Below are 20,440 nucleotides of genomic sequence, written 5' to 3'. Positions count from 1 at the left end.
GGAAGCATTTGCAACTACATTCCCATCATGTCAAACCAGCAAACGTGAAAGAGCTCTTCCATTAAAACAAAAACTGTACTGTTTGGCTTCTGGCAATGACATCATGCAGCAGACAGATTAGATTGTTTCACTGAGGCTGCAAGATTGCTGCACGCCATTCTTTTCTGCTAAAGAGATTGCACACACATTAGTTATGCTCTGGACAGTCTACCGACGAAACTACTTCCCTATTGTCACTATTCCTAAGCAGTGGAAATAAGAATAAGAGAACTAAATATGAAGTAAAAGATTAGCAACAATTGCACACAAATTCCAAAGGCAAGAGTTTTTTTTTTAATTTTTATTAAAAGTTTTTTTTATAACTAAAAGACAAATTCAGAAATATATAAATAAAAGAAATAAAAAGAGAAAAGGTGCAGAAAAGAATGCAGTTAAAGAAAGAGGGGAAAAAAAGAGTTAAAGAAGCAACTTCTGCCCTTCTTTATAGCAGTTACAAATAAACTCATTATCTCTAATGCTAAGACTGGCAGGGTGGCAGGGCCAGCAGAATGCAGGGTGGCAGGGAAGTGGAATGCAGGACAGCAAGGGTGGTGGAGGCGGCTGGGGCTTTGCGCTGGGGTGGGTGGCTGTGGCACAGGGTTCGAGGTGGCACTCCTTGGTGGCAGTGGTACTGGGGCTGAAGTAGAGGCCCGGGGGGCGTTGATGGCTGGCTGGGACTGCTGAAGGCCCCAGGCCTCTATTTCAGCCCCAGTGCCGCCACCAAAGAGTGTTACTGTGCAGACAGCCAAAAGGGCAGAGATGGGGGGAAGACAGGCAGGTGGGGGGAGTTGGAGTACCCTTGCAGTTGTAAGTGCAGGCAGGCTGCTAAGCATCCAAATTTTGATCACATGACCATGGGGGCGCTGCAATGGCCATAACTTGAGGCACTGGGTGTAAGTACCATTCGTTTAGCGCTGCCATCACTTCAAACAGTTGCTGAATGAATGGTTGTAACTCGAGGACCTGTACATGAGAGCCGGTTTGCTGTAGTAGTGAAGATACTGGCCTAGAAACCAGGAGACTATGAGTTCTAGGCCTCCCTTAGGCATGAAAGCCAGCTGGCCGACTTTGGGCCAGTCACGCTCTCTCAGCCCAACCCACCTCACAGGGTTGTTATTGTGGGGAAAACAGGAGGAAGGAGAATTAGGAATGTTTGCTGCCTTGAGTTATATATAAAAAAGGCAGGATGAAAATATAACAACAACAGCAACAACAATTCCATAAAACACAGATGTATATTGGGCTCCCCTAACATCCTAGCCTAATGCTTGGGAGAAAAGCCAAGTTTTAACAGTCTTCCAGAAGGCCAAGAGAGTTGGGGCCATTCAGATCTCAGGAGAAAGGCTCTTCCATAGGATAGGCATTGTGACAGAGAAGCAGTCCCACAAGATGGCACTGTTTGATAGAGGGGACCTGGAGCATGCCTACCCTATCAGATCTGATAGGACAGGCAGAAACCCTCAGAGACAGATAGTTCCACAAGTCACCTGGCCCCGTACCATGTAGGGCTTTAAAAATATTAACCAGCACCTTCAATTGTACCTGGAATCATGCTGGAAGCCAGTTCAGTTTGTGCAGAAGTAGTACTGCACAGGTGAATTCTGAAATATTCAATACTGTGCACTGCCACATTCTACACTAGTTGGAGTTTCCAAATCCATGCACAGCCCACCCTCCACCCCACCCCCCGCATTACAATAGCTAATGTTGTGGGAGTATGCTTAAATGTCCACAATAACTTCATACCTTAAAGTAAATCTGGTGTAGAATTCAGTTCTAAGTTGGAATCATTCCTCGGCTATAACTTAATACATGGATTTGTACCTCATTCAAAATTTGTTTTTTTCTGTGCACAGAGTCTATATTTTAACTTCATGGGATATTCCAATTAGAACAGATTCTTGCTATTGATTCAATTTATTATAGTTTTTTATTTCAGTCAGTGATTTATACTCTGTTAAATATAGTTCCTAATACATATTCTTCGCTTAAAGCTTAATAGTGATTATTAGTTTTTTAAGTGATGTATTCTAAATGAAAAAATGGGAAAGGGTAGTCTCCATGACATACTAGATCCCTCATTTACTTATTTGTATTTTATCCTTTTATTCCTTTTTCCTGCTTTTTATCTATGTTTATAAGATGTCTAATGAAAGAAAGAAAACTAATAAAATGTGTTAGTCTTAAAAGATACTACCAGACTCTTTCTCATTCTTGGATACATAGGCTAAGATTACTCTCCTCCTACAGTGTCTTAAGAAAGGAAGGATCCTAATTAATACACATTTTGTGTTGGCTATCAAATATAAGCCCAAATTTGATAACCCCAATTATTTTTTAAAACATTTCATGGTAAATGGTAGAAAATGGTAGACACCATTTTCTTGTAAAGGCCATAAAATCTTATAGTTTTAGACAAAAAGAGGGGGGTGGGGGTTATCCAGAAAACAGGTGAAAGAACTGACAATTACAACAGCATGCAGGTTGAATAAGAGGAGAGTGGAGAAAGAAAAAAAGTGAGGAGATGAAGCCACAAAAGGCATTGTAACTCATTATAGGCAATTTAGCTGATACTTGTTCTAATGCTTTGAAACCATTATATAGAGATATAGCACCTTGCAGAGATATAGGAAATAAAACTCCAAAATTTCCAGCTGCATGGAAATGTTTGGAATTGCAGCACCAAAACATTGGAAGGGGGAATCAAATTGGGGGTGACTACATTGATGCCTGAAAGTATTTCTTCAATACTTTGAACCAGAGCTCAAAAGATTCATAAGCATGCAACAAAGCTATAGAATGTCCGTTATGTTTTTTATTTAAAAAAATGAAGCTAGAAAACAAAAGCTATTAACAAACTTTCATCAGACTATAAGTTTGTTGTATAATACTTTCAGATAGAAAATACCATGTCCTGTATTGTGATGTTATGCTCAAATGGAAGGAAATTTTCCAGTACATGTATTACTAAAGCCTTGGTCTGACATATAATAAAAAAACCCTTTCTGTTCTTTCATATTATGTTCAATAATTTAAAAGCATTTCAATCCTTTTTGTAAGTGACTGTTATAAGTAATAGAGTTGCTATTTGTTACAGAAGCAAGAAACACCAAGTTCTTTCTTATATCTGCATTCCATCATGGAACTCAAGGAAATGTATAATTGATTTCTTATGTGGTCCCACATTCAGGCTTTGATCAGAGAAAAATCCATTTGTTGTTTTTTTTAATGTTACTGGCACAATTTTGTATATGTACAGCATTTCTAAGAAGAAAAGCTTTTTCCAAATTAAACAGGGCCAAGGTTAAAGGATTGAGAATCAACAATTACCTTTCATCACTCTTTCATTTGGGAGAGAACTTCTGATCCTGCCAGCACAAGTTGACTCACTCAAGATAATTTCTGCTCTGCTTGTTTAATAACTAGCAGCTATGTGGAGCTCTTAAAATTGTTTGCCTAATAACAGAAATTAAATCTACAGACCCAAGGGTACTGAAAGGCTATCTGGATGTTAATTTTTTTCTAATGTTTTCTGGTATGTATACTATAGTGGAAAGAATTAGAAACATTACTGCCCAAAAAATATCCTATAATAAAGATACATTTCTATTTTAAAATCCTCATATTTCAGGGACCAAGAGATATCCATCTTCCTATAAACAGCCAGACAACAGAATCAAACTCAGACAAGAAGATCATTCTCTTATCTGAATCTTTGTCATTACATGGACAATAAGAGAATGGCATTCTCATCCATCAAAGAATGACATTGACAAATGCATGAAAAGTGAGCCATCTGTTTGCATTATACTTCTACCAAATCCTTCAGCTATACATAGCTGTCACATAAAATTGCTTGCTCTAATATAGCTATAGCAGCATTCAGAATGGAGCAAGTCCTTCCTATGCCTTCCTAATTAAACAGCATAGAAATCGAAGTAAATAAATAAATTATTTACTTACTTACTTCGATTTCTATGCTGTTTAATTCCTAAAACTCTAAGTAACTCACAGTAAACCACTATACATAGAATTAAAAAAACAAAAAATAAAAGAAAATAAACACCAATTACAGAAGCATCCTAAGCACTATCATTGGGGTAGGGTAACTTTTAGTGGTACCCCAGTGCTAGACGGGAGCTATGGAAGGAAGTTAAGGAGAAGGTGGTCTGAATGTCAAGGGGTAAGCTGTTCTACAGAAGGGAGGCAATGAGCTATGAGTTGAAGGGACAAGGATATAAGACCAAGTGAATCAGCATATGAAGATGTACCTTACCAAGAACATGCTTTATAAAAGAAACTCATCAAAACTTGCCATGCAGATCCTGCCACAATCCTCCACTCCACACATTTCTTGGCAATAGATACATATAGCATGTATGATATGACAATTAACAGTACAATACCACTGACTTGTGCTGCTACAGTTCTCTAAACTCACAAAACTGGCACACTAAAAAGGTTATGATGTTGACACAATGATATTTCACTTTCTGGAATTTAACATTCAGAGAACAGAAATAATAGCAGCAGAATTCCCAGGAAAGTCAGACCATAGTCTTTATTTATTTATTTATTTGATTTATATAGCCGCCCATCTCAAACCAGTGACTCTGGGTGACTAACAATCATAAAAACTGTCAGACAATTAAAACAGTACAAAAGAAATTAAATACAAATAGCAACCAAGAGATACTAAAATCCGTCGGTGTCAGCACAACCAGGAAACAGGGCCCTTCGCACACTTGGAACCCCAGGCCTGGGCACACAGCCAGGTCTTCAAGGCCTTCCGAAAAGCCAGTAGGGTTGGGGCCATCCTAATCTCAGGAAAGAGGATATTCCAGAGAGCAGGCGCTGCAGCAAAAAAATATTTCTTTTTCCTTCTTTTTCTTGCAAGAGAGAAAGGAAGAGGGAATGGACTATCATTTACAGCTCTCTCTAACTCTGTTATCCCTGATTTTGACTGGTACATTTGACAAAGATCTACTGAACCTTAAAAACGCTGGGTGAAGCCTTCAAGAACCTTTCAAAGTTACTGTATTACCAAATTGTAATAAATTATTTAATGCATTACTGAAAAATAATACATTAACTATATTTAATTTCAATTAATTGAAAATTTAAACATATTTCCTTTTTGAACTTGACCCATTCACTATCTATAGGAATATGGCTCTCAGTATAGCCAAATGAATATTTCTTTCCAAGAAAAGTTATGTGCCTTGTTATAGCACTCAAATTTTAGCATATAAATCTTTTTATATGCAGCCCTGGAAGTACTAGTGTTACACATACACATTTCTACTTGATTTTAATATTTTTACTAAGAACCAAACAGCTCTCTATTCACTTCAAATCCAAATTAATGAAGTGAAACCCCATTTAATGAGCTAGTTGTGTGTTTTTCCTCTCTTCTTGTACTCCAGAGATGGGGTAAAATGGTAGAGTCAGCCAGAGCTTCTTTCTCTATTTCCTGAGCTTAAAGTATGCTTTTGTTTTTGTAACAGTTTTTGCATATTTCTTCCAAGGTCACTTCTGTGACTCTCTACATATTCTGTAAGACCACTTCTGTGACTCTCTACATATTCTGTAAGACCTGACCGAACAGGAATGCTCCAGATTCCATCCCTAAAACAGTGTCATCTAGGGACCTGGGACCTGATGGGGCATTGCCTTCTCTGTCATGATACCTGCCCTCTGCAATAATATCCTCCAAGAGGCTGGAGTTGCCCTGACTTTGCCATCCTTTAAATGGGCCTTTTCCCAAGCACTATACTAGGAAATATGTGCCTTTATTAATGCATTTGGTATTTTAATCTCCGAATTATTGCCTTCTTCTGTTTGCATTGTATTGGATTGTTTTTACTTTATATACTGCCCAGAGTCACTATGAGTTGGGAGGCATATAAATTTGATTACTAAATACATAAGCATTCTGATAGAGGCAAAGGGAAGAAGTAATTGGACAACGAATGAAAGAAGAGACAGAGCTGAAAAAAAGATTAAATACAACAGGCAAATAGCCTCTACTAAGTAACACCTAATTTTTAGATTTATCTTCAACAGCCATTTGTATCACTTGCTCATTCCTCTGTTTTCAGCAACTTTCTCTCTATTTAAATACTGTGGAAGAGGGAATTTTTAAATGGTAAAGCAAGCAATTTGCTCATCATTGAAGCAAGAATAAGGTTTTAACTTGATCTGAGAATCTTTTTTAAAAATAGCATATGCAATATCCACAAATTCATGCTTGTATAAGCACATGCACATACATTCAATGAATAAAAAGATCAGATAAATTGCATTTTTTTTTCATGAAATACATGAAGCAGCAAATATTACAAGCTAGTTTTTAAAATTTAAAAAGTGTAACAGACAGCATAGCTGCCCATGTTATCTTGTAATTTCTCATTAGTAGAATATAATGTTCAGGTATCAGTTATTGACAGAATATTTACATCATTTAATACAATATTGGCAATTCATTAGCATTTAGAGAACACTGTCACAGATCTTCACTTCCTGACACAATGGTTGCTAGACATTAAATGAAGCAATTATTCTCTGTCCTTTTAGACAGATTCGCTCAAGTTAACTCTGTATAGGCTTATTATAACCAATGGATATTATTTTGCTAACTGTTCAAAGCAAAACCGAACATTTTATGCACAAGCTCATAAAGGCAAATTAGCCTCCAGTGGATCTCTGAGAAAAGCAAGTCATCATGAAAGAAATATTCAACTGGCTAGTTAATCGAAAGAAAGGCATAATCTTTCCCTAGTACAATTCATTAGTTCTTTTGTCTACAGACCAGTGAGTCAAATGGAAAATGTATCTCCCCATGCTGCAGGCAATACTTCTTTTAAATGTTTCACATCCACATGTATGTTATCTCTCCTTCCCTTGCTCAACTGATTGCTTCTGCATGATATGCAGCCATACTGGGTTAAAATGTAGTCTGAGAGAAGAATAGTTTTATATTATGGATTGTTTGTTAGGTACTATTGCACTAGCATGTCTCCTGGTAACTGTATGGCCAAATGCCTTTCTTCTCAATCTTATGTGGAGATAATCTTCCAGGGACATCCTAGTGATCTCCTTGATCCCATCTGTGTTTCTTACCCACTGTCCCTACTTCCCTTAACCTTGCCAAGCATAATAATTTTTAATAATTCATATCTCATATCTCATACTCTAAGTATGTGAGTTTCTGTTTGCTGATCATTGCTTTTATTTGTTCTGAGACTGAGTGATTGGGTTCTTCTTCCAGTGCACAGTACTCTTAGTAATTGTATCCAACTCCATAAATCAAAAATAAATCTTTTTCCTAACCTTTCTCATTGTCCAGTTTTCATAGCTATATTTCATCACTGAAAAAATTGTTTTAATTATTTTGATCTTCATTGTCATCCAATATTTTTATCCTTACTATTCTTATTTATGTTTGTCATTACATCCTTCCTTAGAATTAATGTCAAGTTCTCCAGCACATTGCCCTTTCCTACCTATTCTGAACCCCAGAAAACTGTCTACAACCTTTATTGATATGTTCTGAAGTGTAAGTTCACTAATTGTTTGATATTGCCTTTGTCTTCTTATATTTAACACTAACCCAGACGTTTCATCTTCCATTTTTATTCTCATAATAACATCTCTTAAGTCTAAGCTACTTTCAGCTAAGAAATGATATCATCTGTATATCTCAAAGTGTTAAATGTTTTGATGTCCAAGTCTGATTTCAGCTGTCAACTCTTCCAAACTTGTCATTATATATTCACTATATACATTAAGTAGATATAAGAGCATTTATATTCTGAACCACTCGATTCTTCCAAACTCAGTTCTTATACTGGTTTCCTGCTCATCATAGGAGTTCTTCAGAGAAATAAATGTATCTCACATTCTGATATGATTCACACAAAGGTCTTGCTGTGGTCTTTATTGAGCAAACATAAACTTTGTTAAATTTTCTTCCTAGCTCCACTATCTATCTTATATTAGCTATCTGATGTGTATCCTCCTGCCATTTCTAAAACCTGTTTTTTTAACTTGGCATTTTTCTCTGTATGGCTCTATGCTTCTTTGTAACACTTAAGCAAAACTACTTGTGAATTAATGTAATGATGCAGTAGTTTGCACATTCTCTTCTATCTCCATGCTTTGATATATGTTCATACACTAATCTGACACAATCTCTAGGCCATACAGTATTCTTTTACATTAACTTTAACAGAGATATTGGCCCTTTATCTGCCTGCTTGCCTTCTGACAATCAGAGCAGTTTATAATAAGGTAGGAGATCACCACTCATAAAAACAGCATGTAACATTAAGCATATACATCAACTGTCACTAAAATATTAACCGTACAGATTTATTGACTATAAAGGTAGATACATGCTATCTAAAAGTTAAATCTAACTGAAATTCATTTCCTTCTTATAAACCACACATTCTCTATTCCATCTGTGGAAATTTGAGGATTAATTATGATTACTCATTATTCAGTACTGCAGCTAGATACTGAAATCATACTATATAAATACCATACGCTGGTCTTAGGAAAGAATGATTAAATCCAAACTTCACAAAACAATTCTCTGAACAGAATTAGATCATTAAATTGTATACCGTGGAAACTGACGTTTTAATTAATAGCTGAAATGCAACTCAGGGAGAACAGCCTATGGAGTACAAACTACACTCACTAGTGTTTTCTGATACTGATTATTAAAACAGAAACTCCAGGTGCAATTAAAGAAACACAGAGAGTTTTAACTCTGTAAGTTCCTTTTTAAGTCTCACAATATCTACCTGAATCTATAATAATGGTATATTTTGATCAGAATTACGAAATAGCCCACTTACAAAGGTTTCACTTACTGCAAGGTTATATAACAGAGTCCTTGTAAATAAATGCATAAACCTATTAGCTTGCAAAAAAAAGTTACTAGCTTGTTAAGAGGTGGCTGAAGAAAGACCAACACCTCAATTTTTCCTTGAAAAACCTGGTGTATTTTTATGCGAGTTTCTTATTGGGTGGATTCTCAGTTCTTTTTACTTCCTCCTTTCATGCAACATACAAGTTCTTGTTCTTTTATCAGTACCAAGTGAGTGGTTAAAAGCAAGGTTGCGGTAGTTTGTTTAAAATATTTACATCTTGTATTTTAGCACATCATGGAGCCGTTAAGGCTGCTTTCAAAATGTAGTAAAATAAATTGTATGCAGATAAGGAATAAATACTATAAAATGAGTCTAATTATAGGAATTATACACCTCCATATAGTGGAGGGGGAAGAGGAAAAAGACTCAAGATAGTTGAAAAGGGTTTGTCTCACATATCGGAAAAAAACATTTCAGACAATGTCTGGTATGATTATCACAGTATTCTAATTATGGAATGTTCTTCATATTGCTCTCCAAACTGAATCAGCCCATTCTATCAGCAGCAAGGGACTACTACGTAAGTTATCCAGGTGTCTTTTATCAAATGGCAGTCATTCTGTTTTTAAGGGTCCTGGCTTAGGTTATAGAAAACAAAAAATGTAAACTTACCACAAACTCAAATACCAGTGTCAACGTCTCCTTTGTGTGGATGATATCATGAAGCAGCACAATATTAGCATGTTTTAGACCTTTCAAGAGAGACGCTGAAAGACAAAAGCGAAACCCATGAAAAAAGTACTCAACACTTTTGTCCAAAAAGTGTTTTAAAACACAGTTATATTCTGTAGATGCTCTGAAAATTGGAATGCCTCAGCATCAGCATTTTGTACTTTTTTCCACACGAAGCTGAACCTGCAGAGGAAGAGATTAGTGCATTTTCTCCCCCTGTTTATAAGAAACAGGAGAAAATGTATTCTTGCTAGGTCATTTCTACTATTAGAAACAATCATTTCAAAAAAATCAATGTGGTTATTAGAACCAATTGGCTGCAGGAAAGTATTTTATTCAATGTTTTAATACTGCAATATCCAAACCAGTCACTTCATGTTGAAACTATTTTAAGTCTGTTGAATAGTAACAACAAAATCCATGACAAGTTTTTTTAATGGTAATTTTATTGAAGATTACAATTACAACAATACAAACTAATACAAACTAAAAAAAGAGATAGAAGAATAAAAAGGAGTAAAAGGTGCAGAAAAGAAAGAAAAAAGGAAAAAACAGAAAGAGAAAAGAATATAGTAAAGAAAAAGAAAACAAATATATAAAGAAGTGACTTCCCACCTTCATCACAACAAATAAAACAATTTTAGTAACTTATCACCTCCTCTTAAATACAACAAATGATCTCTTCTTCCCATATCCCATTTATGTATAAACAAATCCATAAAGCATCGTCATTTCAGTCCTGGTGTCAGCAAAAGTCTGTTAAGGGTTATCAGAAATAACAACATATCTATTTTAACTTGATCAAATAAACCAACTTTAAATTCCTTCCTTTTGCTTCTAACATACCCTCGAGCATGTGGATGATCCCGTCTCTTGGCTGTATTAACATCCATGCATTGCTCACTTGGCAGCCATGTATATATATTTTGTATTTATTTTATATTTTAACTGTTTTAATTGTAATTGTTTTAATTGTTTTATAGTTTTATTGTTGTAAGCCGCCCAGGGTCACTCGCTGAGATGGGCGGCTGCAGAAATCAAATAAATAAATAAAGTAAATAAATGAAAAATATCTTAATCTTTAGTCCATTCAAATAATGTTGTAGAACTTGACTTCTTTTCATTTTTTTCTTTGTCCTTTCTCACAAGATTCTTCAAAACTTTAACAAGCCTCTTTTGTAAATCCAATATAGGAAAATTATCCAGGTCACTCTCTTGGTTTATTGTTGTATGTCCCTTTTAATTATTAAGAAAGTTTTAAAATTATCTCTGAAAGAGAGATGTGAGTTGTTACCCTTAGGTAATTACTGTTTATACATATACAATTACTTAGATAATGTCAAAAATAATAAGGGCATAATCATTTCTACCTCAAAAAGACTACTAAAGTTTTTCAAAAATTCTATGAAAAATTACATTCCCTTCTACTAATTCACATACAGGTGCATTCAATTTATAGTTGAACATATTAACATTTAAAGCCAAATCTGAACATCATGGAGCCTTCCACAACTAATGTGTTTTAAGTTCAGACATATATATAGAAGGCTATTCAAACACTGAAATTAGGTGAGGCTGCCAGATTAAAATTTATAAATTCAATTATCACATACATTCTTTCTCCCTCTTTCCCTCCCCCTAAAAATGAAATTCTATAAATTCTTCCAAAACACCTTGACAAAACACTTCCAACAATTATTTTACTATTTAATAGATGGAAGGGACATCCCAAAATCAATGAATCAGGCTTTAAGGGATACTTAAAGAAGGTTAGGATTCTTTAGACAATAAATTGTACAAACCCATTTCATTGCTAAATGAAATCATAATATTATGGTTGTCAGACAAGGTCATGAATATATTCACTGGGGATGATAAATATAAATTCATCCTTTATAGACATAGAGGTAGCTTAAAACTGTGTGTGTTATGCAATGAAACGTTTTGCAGACAGTAGTCTATGTATACCTATAAAGCCTTCAGTATGGTGGAACTGTCTTTCTTCAAATTATTTTTGTAAGGGCTAGTTTTGTTTTAAAAATTGAACATTTAATCTTGGAATTATATGCTTCTTGTCAACCTACTAAAAGAATCATGGATCATTTTCCTCAATAAATAAGTGAACAAGTATGTTTTGACTCATTGTTTAATTGTGTTCTCTTTATTTAGTTTTAGGACTTGTATGGAGAACAGATCACGTTTTAGGTTATATTTATGCAGAAATGTGGAAAATTCAAAAGGGTTCACAAACTTTTAAGCACCACTGTAAATAGTAAAATTTATACCAAGTAGATTAATTTGTGCACCTTGGTAGAAAGTTTATCAAGTATGGGGAAATGGATGGAGAAGAAATATGATGTGAAATGCTGGTAGAAGGATAGTAGGCAGTAGGTGTTTAGTTGAAAATTATGAATATTTGTTGAAAGAAGTATAATTATTGTGTATAAGATGCCCATTTTACAGAAGTTGGAGTTGAGTAAATCAAGAAAAGGGCAAAAGTATATTTAATGTAACAGGAATGGGTTACACAGGAAGCATATGAGGTCAAACAAGAACAGACAGAATCAAGAATGGAATGCAGATTGAATACAAAAGTGCATGTTCAGTCATACAAAGAGAATGAATGAAGATCAAATCACTAAACAAATATATGAAGAAAGAGGGAACAGAAAGATCAAGTAAGTCATAGTTAGATGGAACTCAGATTCTCAGAGGTCAGAAATTTAAAAAAACCAAAAGGCAATGTATCTGATATAAGGACCTGGTAGAAGTATGGTTGGTTTGCAACAAGATATAGATTTGAAAAGATGGTGTTGATATAAACTAGATTTAGCCAGCTTTTTTCTTTCTTTTATTGCTTACTACTAATTAACCTTCTTCTTTGTATTACATTGTTTACTTGAAAAGGTAATAAGAGTGATAGGAATATAAGTGTATACATCTGTCAACAATATAAAACAAGGATTACACAGATATCTGAATAAGTGAACTGTCAGCTAATTAATAGTTGATCTCTTGATCTCTCAGCGGCTTTCGATACCATCGACCATGGTATCCTTTTGGGGCGGCTCAGGGAGTTGGGGGTGGGCAGTGTGGTTCTGTGCTGGTTCACCTCCTTCCTCCAGGGCCACTCTTAATTAGTGGTGATTGGAAGCGACTGATCCAACCCTCAGCCCCTTCTTTGTGGGGTGCTGCAGGGTTCAGTACTCTCTCCACTCCTTTTCAACATCTACATGAAACCGCTGGGTGAGATCATCTGTCACCACGGGGTGAGGTATCATCAATACGCTGATGATGCTCAGTTGTACATCTCCATCCCGGGTGAAGTAAGTGATGCTGTGACTGCCCTGTCTCAGTGCCTGGGGGCTGTGGGGGTCTGGATGGGGAACAACAGGCTTCAGCTGAACCCTGGTAAGATGGAGTGGCTGTGGGTTGGGGGCTGCTTAGCATCTGGGAAGTTGTCATCTTTAGTTCTGGATGGGGTCACACTGCCCCAGACAGACCCAGTGTGTAACCTGGGGGTCCTCCTGGACTCACGGCTCCTGCTCAAAGAGCAGGTGGCAGCCGTGGCTAGGAGAGCCTTTGAGCAGCTACATACTGTGCACTAGTTACACCCCTTCCTCGATTGGGAGGCCCTTCGAACAGTCACTCATACCCTTGTTATCTCTCATATAGGCTATTGCAATGCACTCTACATGGGCTACCCTTGAAAAGTATCCAGAAGCTTCAGCTGGTCCAGAATGCAGCCACGTGGCTGTTTTTGGTGCCCCTAGAAGGGCACATGTAACACCGCTGCTGCGCGAGCTGCATTGGGTACCAGTCTGCTTTCCGGTCCAATTCAAGGTGTTGGTTATCACCTTTAAAGCCCTACATGGCATGGGGCCAGGTTACCTGAGGGACCGCCTCTTCCCCATTACATCAACCTGTCCCACCCAATCGTGCAGAGAGGGCATGCTGCAGACCACGTCTCTAAGACAACTTCGTTTGGCGGGGTCCAGGAAGCGGGACTTCTCTGCAGTAGCTCCTGCCCTGTGGAATATGCTACCCCGGAAGTGAGATTGGCCCCATTGCTCCTGGCCTTTTGGAGGAGTCTGAAGATCTGGTTCTGCCGCCTCGCTTCGGGCAGAGAGGGGAATAGATCTTCATGGGGATGGCTGCTATTTATTTGTTTATTTATTTATTTATTTATATTTTTAGCACCGCCCATCTCCCTCATACAGGAGTACTATAGACCACTCCTCCCACACTTGGACTGTTTTAGATTCTTTAGCCACTTGGACTTTTTACTTTTTACTCTTATTTATATTATTTATTACTGTAATTTTATACTGTATATTTTATTTATTGTATGACTGTTGTTTTAATTGATCATTGTAAACCACCCAGAGTCCCCCGATGGGCAGGGATGGATGGATGGATGGATGGATGGATGGATGGACGGACAGACGGATGGACAGACAGACAGGGCAACTTTAGTCCACTTGCTGAATTGATCTTAAGCCTTTATCTCTGAACATCTCTCTCTGGAGTATATAAAATGAATTTCCTGAGGTTAGAACAAATAATATAAAGTAAATTATGAAGCAAAGCTAAAAATGTTTATTTTTTACTAGTGAAAGTAAAACAGCACTCACATCCTATGGATTAAAATAGAAATAAAAGACTCTAACCTTGCAATTCCAAATAGACAATTCTTGCATAATCAAGCAATTTACAATTTTGGAAGCAGTGGATATCCAAATAGCTCACTAACAATCCTCTCTAATGCTGCTGTCAGACTACACTTATTTAGACATTCTTGCTACAAATAACAATTTAAGGAATTTAAAGAATGGAGAGCCTAAAAGAATACACAGAATGCAACACTTATTTATAGGAAAGAAAGCCATTTGTCTTAAAGAAATAGCCAGTTAGGAGATACTTGGGTATCTGTATCTGGAAAAGTGTTTTAATAAGGGAGCAAATAATTTCTCCCTTCACAGATTTCAAAAAGCTAAGCATTATGTCATCAGTCAGCTCAAAAGATATATTATCAAAAATGTATTCCACACACTTTTTAAACCATTAAAAATAATGCTGATTACAAAAACTGCGTACAGGTGGCACTGGGATCCCGTTTACAAGTGGCACTAGGATCCAATAAGACAAAATCAAGTAAATACTGCTTTATTGTTTCAATGAGCAGGGTCTGTGTTAAAATAGGCACTTAGGTCTACTTGTGATGGGTATTTGTCTGATTTTTTTTTTAACAATAGGCCTACTGAAGCACAAATCTGACCAATGTTTTAAGGATATTGTGAATAAGAAACAAGGTTTACTGGAGAATAAAAAATAAGCTCTACTAGACAATTCAGCTTGATTTGACAAACTATGACACAGCAGTAAAGGAGCTATGATCAGATCCCAAGACTTATTTTAAGAATCTACATTGGCTTTCATCTCTCTTGTTGAAAGATACAGAGGAGCAAAATTTAACATGCAGTTGTAATGAAAATATTTGATATTCTATCTCATGAAGTAACTCTTCTGAAATGTAAAACTAGAGAAGACCATAAGAAAGGAAACACATGATACCTCCAATTTACATCTGTAGTTTTGCCAATTAAAATCATTAAATTCACTGTTTTGATTACAGCACCTGCATCTGACCATGGAAGAATAAAACTAACAAGCAGAACTAGAGTTAAGAAAACATTTGTGCTGCTACTATTTAAAATAATTCAATTATGTAAAATTGTAGGATTTTTTAACAGAATAGAGGGACAACATTGTGATTTGATTTGTCAATCAAAGATCAGGTAGCCGATTGATTGATTGATTATTTATTTGTATAAGAATTTTATTAGATTTAGAGCAAAGATGAAAACTACAAAAAAGCAAAAAAAATACAAAAAGAAAAAAACTAAAATGGTGTGAAAACACAAGAAGAAAAAGAATTTGAAAGATTACATAAAGAGGTGACTTCTAACTTTTAACAGCAAGACTATACAGCAATTTCCATAATCAATCCCTTACTCTATATCAGACCAAAATCATATTATTTCTATAAATCATTCCATTAACACATTATAAAAATCACTAAATACAATTGCTCCTTCCCCTTATATTTTAAATAAAAAGAAATATATAAACCTCCTAATCAACTCCCCCCTAAAACAACATTTATTTATTTCCTTTCTACCACTATTCTATACATTTCTGTCCACTATAGTAAAGATCAAACTAAAAAACATATAAATTGTCTACTCTTACAATTAATAATACTGCAATTATAACAACCTTAATTCTATTAAACCTAAAACCAGCATTTATTGTTTATACCTTATTAATCTTAATCCAAATAATTAAAAAAAGAGTATGGTCAAACAAGCCTTAAAAGCAATCCAAATGAACATTCTTAAGACCCCACTTCCAAAATATACCAAAGCATTTACATATCTCCACATTACATACAACCCATTTTTCATTTAAAAAAATCAAACGGCCCAACTGCCCCCCTTAAAAACTCTGATTTCTCAGCAAAAACCCTCTTACAGGAAAAAAACCTCTTCTTTCCCATAACTTTCCATCAGAAATACGATTCCATTTATGATTTGTGATTCGATCTGCCCCTTTAATTCCTTCAGTTCCACAATCTGGTCGTCGTCAGCAAAAGCCATGATCTTGCTATCAGCAGAAACATTCTATGACTGTTGAATTCCTCAACTTCTTCCACGACATCCCCTGCCAGATGACACATTTTAAAGCTGATATTTTCTACAATGTCCCAAATATCTTGCAAAATAGCTTGACAGGAATAAAAAAAAATCTGATTAAAAGACTGTTTAAGTTCACAACAGAACTCTGAGAAAGTCTGCTTAAAATCCTCCATGTTTCAGGTAGTAGATTATCGCACCCCCTAGATACTTAACTAATGAAAGTAGGAGTTAATGAGATAATGGAAAATTTCTGAAAGATGTTGACACAAGTGAAAGTATGCTAGCAGGCAACTCCCAGGGAAAGTGGCAACAGAAAGCTGAAGATTCAAAACAGCAGTTTCAATGTCTAGGAAAATATTAAATTAAATTCTTCAAATTCAGTACAGAAATAATAGCATGGAAGCAATTATTTATTCTCAATCCTCTGTAGTATTTGGGAAACAAGCCAAAACTTAAGAAGATTTTTTTAAAAATTAATCCCAAAAATAACGATAAGCACCAAGAGAGATCGCTTCTCCTTGCTGTAAAAAGCTTCTTAGGGGCACATAAAAATATGTATAAATTGGGTGATTTAGAGATGGGGTGGCTTGACTTAGTGTCTCTATAAGGATACAGCGCAGCTTGGAAATGGCGATGTCCCAGCCTCCCGGGGGCTCTTATCAGATTGGCGCGAATGCTGTTTGTGATTCTCTGACTGCTAGTCGCCATTCTGGAGGACAGATGGGATAATTCCGAGCATTTCTTTATTCATGAAGACACTTCTGGGTTTCAAGAAAAAGCCTGCCCAAGCCCAAAAAACTGCCAATTTGTCAGTTCTGTCCACAGAACTCACAGGTACAGCTGTTCAGTTGGCCATGTCCCCACCAGAAGTCCAGGTAGCCAACTGATTATAGAGATATGAAACCTATTGGAGCTGTGTGATGTTTGTGTTCCACTGGGACAGTTGCTTTTGCATGTGCACTGTTAGCAATAGCAGTTACACATTTTTATTTCGTGTTTTTTTTAACAGTAGTAATTTAAATTCTATATAAAATATTTTGACTAGTCTGCTTCCTACAGATAAAGTAATTAGTAAAAATGTTTTCTTTCCTGTAAGTAGAAGAAACATTTGGGAAGAAAGAGAATGAATAGAGATAGATAAAGCAATGAAGTCTGCCAATAAAAGGTAAAAGGAACCAGCCAGTTGCCTTTAGGTTGTGGTGAACCCAGTATGTTCTTTAAGCTTAAACAAGTTATTTGAGGTTTTAGAAAGAAATCATCACCAAGAGCAGTTAAGAATCTAAGATGAAGAACATACAACTCATAAATACTAGTAATTATGTTATTTTCTTAGGTCTGTTCTATATATTATCTTATATGTGCATAGAAAAAAGGGAAGAAAGTGTCCTGTTCAGACTATGAGATGGCCATGCAGAATTATAAGAGGGAATCTTTATTTACAACCAACTATTTACAACTGAAAGAAGTAGCTTGAGGTTTGATTGCAGGACATGGCACCGAGGCGAGGCTAGGCTTGACCATGGAGACTAGGCAAGACTGCTGGAGCGACAGGACAAGGCTCAGATCTGGAGGCAAGACTGAACTCAGCTGGATCGACAAGACAAGGCTTAGAACTGGAAACAAGGCTGGACTTGGGTGGGACTGCAAGACAAGACTTGGAACAGGAAGCAAGGCTGGACTTGGCTGGGTCTGCAAGACAAGACTTGGAACTGGAAGCAAGGCTAGACTTGGCTGGGTCTGCAAGACAAGACTTGGAACTGGAATCAAGGCTGGACTTAGCTAGAGCGACAAGACATGGCTTGGAACTAGAGGCAAGTCTGGGTGTGGCTGGATCGGCAAGTCGAGACTCAGAACTGGAGGAAAGGCTGGACGTAGCTGGAACAGCAAGGTGAGGCTTGGAACTGGAAGCAGCACTGGGCTTGGCGGGAATGACGAAACAAGGCTTGGAACTAAAGGCAAGATTGGGCTTGGCTGGAACAGCAAGACAAGGCTTGGTACTGGAGGCAACGCTGGACTCAACTGGAGCAGCAAGATGACATGCGGAAGTGGATGCAAAGCTGGACTCAGCTGGATCTGGGTGCGAAGGAGGTAGGTCCGCGTTGGTAGAAGGAGCTGGCTATGATTCCGTGTCGGCTACAGGCAAGGCTTCATTTCCTGATGAGGATTCTTCTGACAAAGCTGTAAGTGCAGTAGAACGGTTGTCTCTGGCAGTTTGCTCCTGGCGCTGGTGCCTTTTTATGGGATCCTTTTCATGCCGTTTCTCTTCTCTAGCCAATCGGGCTGCCTTTTGCTTCGTGCGCTTCTTCACTCTCCTCTCTTGCACACTAATTGGAGGATTCAAACCTCCCTCCAGGTTCTGCCCAATCAGCATACTCGAATTCTCCCGCTCTGCTGAGTCATTACTAGTTTCTATTTCCCCAGCTCTTTCCCAATAACTTTCATTTCCCCCTTCTGGCTCAAGATAAGTTTTGTTTCCAGAGTCCAGGTCAGAATCCAACCTCACAGAAAGACTAATCATTCAAATAAGCTCTGCTTGCAGTTTACACAAGGGAACTAATTCTTGCTAGACTGTTTGAAATAGAGAAAAGCTACCTGGTATACAATATTTACCTGTTTATACTGTTGAAAATTGTCAGCAAGACTGACAGAGGGTTGGGGTTAGTCTGGGACTTAGTCTGGAATGCTATTGTAGTAGGATAGTACATCAAAAGAACAAGGTAATTTAATATAATTATATTAAAATATAATTATAATACAGTATACAGCTCTCTCAAATCTTAATTTTTAGCACTTATTTAAGTTTGTAATAGAGCTAGTTTGGTGTAGTAGTTAAGGCATCAGGCTAGAAACCAGGAGACCATGAGTTCTAGTCCCACCTTAGGCACAAAGTCAGCTGGGTGTCCTTGGGCCAGTCACTCTCTCTCAGCCCTAGGAAGGAGATAATGGCAAGCCACTTGCAAAAAAACCTTGCCAAGAAAACTGCTGGGACTTGTCCAGGCAGTCTCTGAGAATTAGACATGACTGAACAGATTTTAAAAAATAGTTTGTAATAATTCTATTTATTTCTGGCAAATGGAACTAAGTCAAAGAATGGATGTAAAATAAAATATCTGAAACCTGAGAAGGAATACTTGTATTTTTATAATCACTCTTGTCTCACTGTATTTTGCTTTTTTCTGCCATTGAGATAACGAAAGATAATAAAACTTACTCAAAGGTTAAGAGCAAAACAAGGACAACCTGGATCAGAAAGCAATACTGTATTTCTGTACAGAAACTTAGCTAATCTATTTTGAACTTACCAATGAGTTGCAGTTTTAGTTGTACAATGTAAGTATCACTCTTACCGACTGCATCTAGTCCCATCCTCACCTAAAAATCTCACCGATTTAATAACGCAAGGTAGAAATAAACTAGGAGATACGAGGATAGAAACTCTATAAGCATAACCAGCACATCAATGCTGTTGAAAACAGGCAGTTATGGGTTAATTTGAAATGAGAACTCATACTAAGCATTTTATTAGCAAGCTTGTTATGTAATGCTAATTTAACATGGCTTTTTTTGTCCTCACAGCAAATGTAAAGATAACCAGATGGCTCTGTTTTAATTTAATTCCCCAACGAGTTTTGAGCAAGCATCCTAGCATATGATGCAATAGTCTCAAATGAAAATAAATGATTTTTTGGTTAACAAACAAATTCATGTTTGTTAAATTTGGTATGTTCTGCTTGTTCCAATGTCATATTATTTCAGCAGTTAGAATCTAATGTTAGAGGAAAGGAAGGAATAAAATATGTATCAAAAGAAAGAAACTTTCATTCTTGCTATTGAGCATCAGTAATGTTCCACTGAACAATTCTGTACACAGGTTTAATCCCAAGTCTTGGTTTGATGGGACTGTGTCAATGGCAAATTGTCATTTGCCAATGGCAAATCACTTGAAGTTTTTAGGACTTATACTCTATGTGAGCCACCAAGATTCATTTTTGATTGTGGCAGCATGCAAATAAGTTTAATAATTAAATTAAATTAAAATTAAATTAAAACTTCCTGTGTGAATTAGTTTTCTTTTTTAAAAAATATGTA

At 36.5% G+C, this 20,440-nt stretch overlaps 1 protein-coding gene across 3 annotated transcripts in view; it reads right to left on the bottom strand.

Moving 5' to 3' along the window:
- The window catches only part of CDK14 (cyclin dependent kinase 14), a 239,519-nt gene that overhangs the window by 123,686 nt on the left and 95,393 nt on the right, over positions 1–20,440 (bottom strand). For all 3 annotated transcript variants that reach the window (XM_063303604.1, XM_063303606.1, XM_063303605.1), the window contains exon 5: positions 9,594–9,688. In XM_063303604.1, coding sequence (XP_063159674.1) covers positions 9,594–9,688 — 95 coding nt within the window. The remainder of the gene's footprint in view (positions 1–9,593; positions 9,689–20,440) is intronic.

The sequence above is a fragment of the Candoia aspera genome, chromosome 4, assembly GCF_035149785.1.
Source record: "Candoia aspera isolate rCanAsp1 chromosome 4, rCanAsp1.hap2, whole genome shotgun sequence".
Classification (NCBI taxonomy): domain Eukaryota; kingdom Metazoa; phylum Chordata; class Lepidosauria; order Squamata; family Boidae; genus Candoia; species Candoia aspera.
The sequence above is the reverse complement of the archived record's forward strand: the minus strand, read 5'-3'. Positions and strand labels throughout refer to the sequence as shown.